Raw genomic sequence first — 2,500 nt, 5'->3', positions numbered from 1 at the left:
GAGAGAGAGAGGAAAAAAAGCAAAGAGACAGAGATACAAACACTACCCCCCCCCCCCCCCCCCGATCCAAACCCCAAAGCAGCAAGACCAAAAGAGGGACTCACGGCGGAGAAGCCCAGCCTCTTGAAGATGATGGGTCCTGCGTCGACGGTCACGTTGCCCAGAGACACCCCGTAGCCGTCCCACTGGTTGATGGTGAGCGCCTCGAAGCCATACTGGAACCAGGACAGGTAACTCAGCCAATCCAGGTATGGCGGGATCGAGCTGGAACGGAAAAGGTGATAACTATAGTAGTGAGGATTGGTGTTTGGTGATGGTTAATAGGGAATGGGAGTAATGGTGACTGATTAATTGATGACAAAGGATGACTGACGGAATGATGATTAATGGGAACTGATGGTCGATGACAAAAAGGGTTCAGGCAGGATGGGGAGGGGGGAGAAAAGTGCCTGGCGTGCTGTGTGACAAGCATGCCTGCGCCAGTGAAAGGGAAAATCTACAGGATCTGTGTCAGGCCAGCCATGTTGCATGGTATGGAAACTGTACCAGTGACAAAACTGCAGGAAAGGAAAATGGAGGTGGCAGAAAGGAAAATGCTGCGCTTCTCACTAGGACTGTCGAGAAAGAACAGAATTAGAAACGAGGAAGTGAGGGAGGTCCTCAGCGTGGGGAGGTTTGGAGGACAAGCTAGAGAGTGGAGCCTAAAGGTGGTTTGGACACGCAAGCAGAAGGGACGAGGAATACATGGGGAACAGAATGCTGGGAATGAAACCACCTGGGAAACGGAAGAGAGAAAGACCAAAGAGACGCTATATGGACACGATTAACGAGACCGTGGTCCAAGTGGGTGTTGCAGAAATGGGTGTGCAGGACCGGCTGAGGAGGAGGAGAAGGATTCGAAGTGACGACCCCTGAACGTTGCAGAGATAAGCCGAAAGACAAAGGAGAAAGATGATCGATGATGATACCTGTGTGTACAAGTGGTGTGTGTACATGTGTGTGTGTGTGTATGTACATGTGTGTGTGTGCATGTACATATGTGTGTGTGTGTGTACATGTGTGTGTGTGTGTGTGTGTGTACATGTGGTGTGTGTACATGTGTGTGTGTGTACATGTGTGTGTGTGTGTGTGTGTACATGTGGTGTGTGTACATGTGTGTGTGTGTACATGTGTGTGTGTGTGTGTGTGTACATGTGTGTGTGTGTACATGTGTGTGTGTGTGTACATGTGTGTGTGTGTGTGTGTGTGTGTGTGTACATGTGTGTGTGTGCATATGTGTGTGTGTGTGTATGTGTGTGTGTATGTGTGTGTGTGTGTGTGTGTGTGTGTGTACATGTGTGTGTGAGCATATGTGTGTGTGTCTGTGTATGTGTGTGTGTGTGTATGTGTGTGTGTGTACATGTAGTGTGGTGTACATGTGTGTGTTGTGTGTGTGTGTGTACATGTGGTGTGTGTACATGTGTGTGTGTGTGTGTTCATGTGTGTAGTCTGTGTGTGTGTGTACATGTGTGTGTGTGTGTACATGCTGTGTGTGTGTGTGTACATGTGTGTATGTTACCATGTGTGTGTGTGTGTGTGCGTGTGTGTACATGTGTGTGTGTGTGTACATGTGTGTGTGTGCATATGTGTGTGATGTGTGTATGTGTGTGTGTATGTGTGTGTGTGTGTGTGTGTGTGTGTACATGTGTGTGTGAGCATATGTGTGTGTGTCTGTGTATGTGTGTGTGTGTATGTGTGTGTGTGTACATGTAGTTTGTGTACATGTGTGTGTGTGTATGTGTGTGCACGTGTGTGTGTGTGTGTGTGGGTGTATTGGTGTGTGTGTGTGTGTGTGTGTGTTGTGGGTGTGGGTGTGTGTGTGTGTGTGTGTGTACATGTGTGTGTGTGTGTGTGTGTGTGCGTGTGTACATGTGTGTGTGTGTGTGTACATGTGTGTGTGTGTGTGTGTACATGTGTGTGTGTGTGTACATGTGTGTGTGTGTGTGTACATGTGTGTGTGTACATGTGTGTGTGTGTGTGTACATGTGTGTGTGTACATGTGTGTGTGTGTGTGTGCGTGTGTGTGTGTGTGTGTGTGTGTGTGTGTATGTGTGTGTGTGTGTGTGTGTGTACATGTGTGTGTGTGTGTGTACATCTGTGTGTGTACATGTGTGTGTGTGTGTGTGTGTGTGTGTGTGTGTGTGTGTGTGTGTGTGTGTGTACATGTGGTGTGTGTACATGTGTGTGTGTGTATATGTGGTGTGTGTACATGTGTGTGTGTGCGTACATGTGTATACGTGTACGTGTGCATAGATGTGCGTGTACGTGTATGTGTATGAACATAGTTCATATGTGTGTACATGCATGTGCGTGTGTGTGTATGTGTATGCACATATGTCCATATGTGTGTGCATGCATGTGCGTGTGTCAAGCCATGCCAACTCACTCGGCCTGCACGAAGAATCCCCCGAAGAGCATGATGGGGAGCGTGAGCGGCGTGGAGAGCACCAGCGCTGTCTGG

The 2,500-nt window shown here is 48.4% G+C and overlaps 1 protein-coding gene across 2 annotated transcripts in view; it reads right to left on the bottom strand.

Annotated features, from left to right (window-relative positions):
• LOC125031699 (protein white-like) overlaps positions 1-2,500 on the bottom strand; it is a 20,171-nt gene that overhangs the window by 755 nt on the left and 16,916 nt on the right. For both annotated transcript variants that reach the window (XM_047622602.1, XM_047622601.1), the window contains exons 13-14: positions 2,426-2,500; positions 105-264 (exon numbers count right to left, since the gene is read on the bottom strand). The exon at positions 2,426-2,500 is cut by the window's right edge and continues 31 nt beyond it. In XM_047622602.1, the coding sequence (XP_047478558.1) occupies positions 105-264; positions 2,426-2,500 (235 nt within the window). The remainder of the gene's footprint in view (positions 1-104; positions 265-2,425) is intronic.

Source organism: Penaeus chinensis, chromosome 13 (assembly GCF_019202785.1).
Source record: "Penaeus chinensis breed Huanghai No. 1 chromosome 13, ASM1920278v2, whole genome shotgun sequence".
In the NCBI taxonomy this organism is placed as follows: domain Eukaryota; kingdom Metazoa; phylum Arthropoda; class Malacostraca; order Decapoda; family Penaeidae; genus Penaeus; species Penaeus chinensis.
This window is presented reverse-complemented; position numbering and strand designations above follow the sequence as displayed.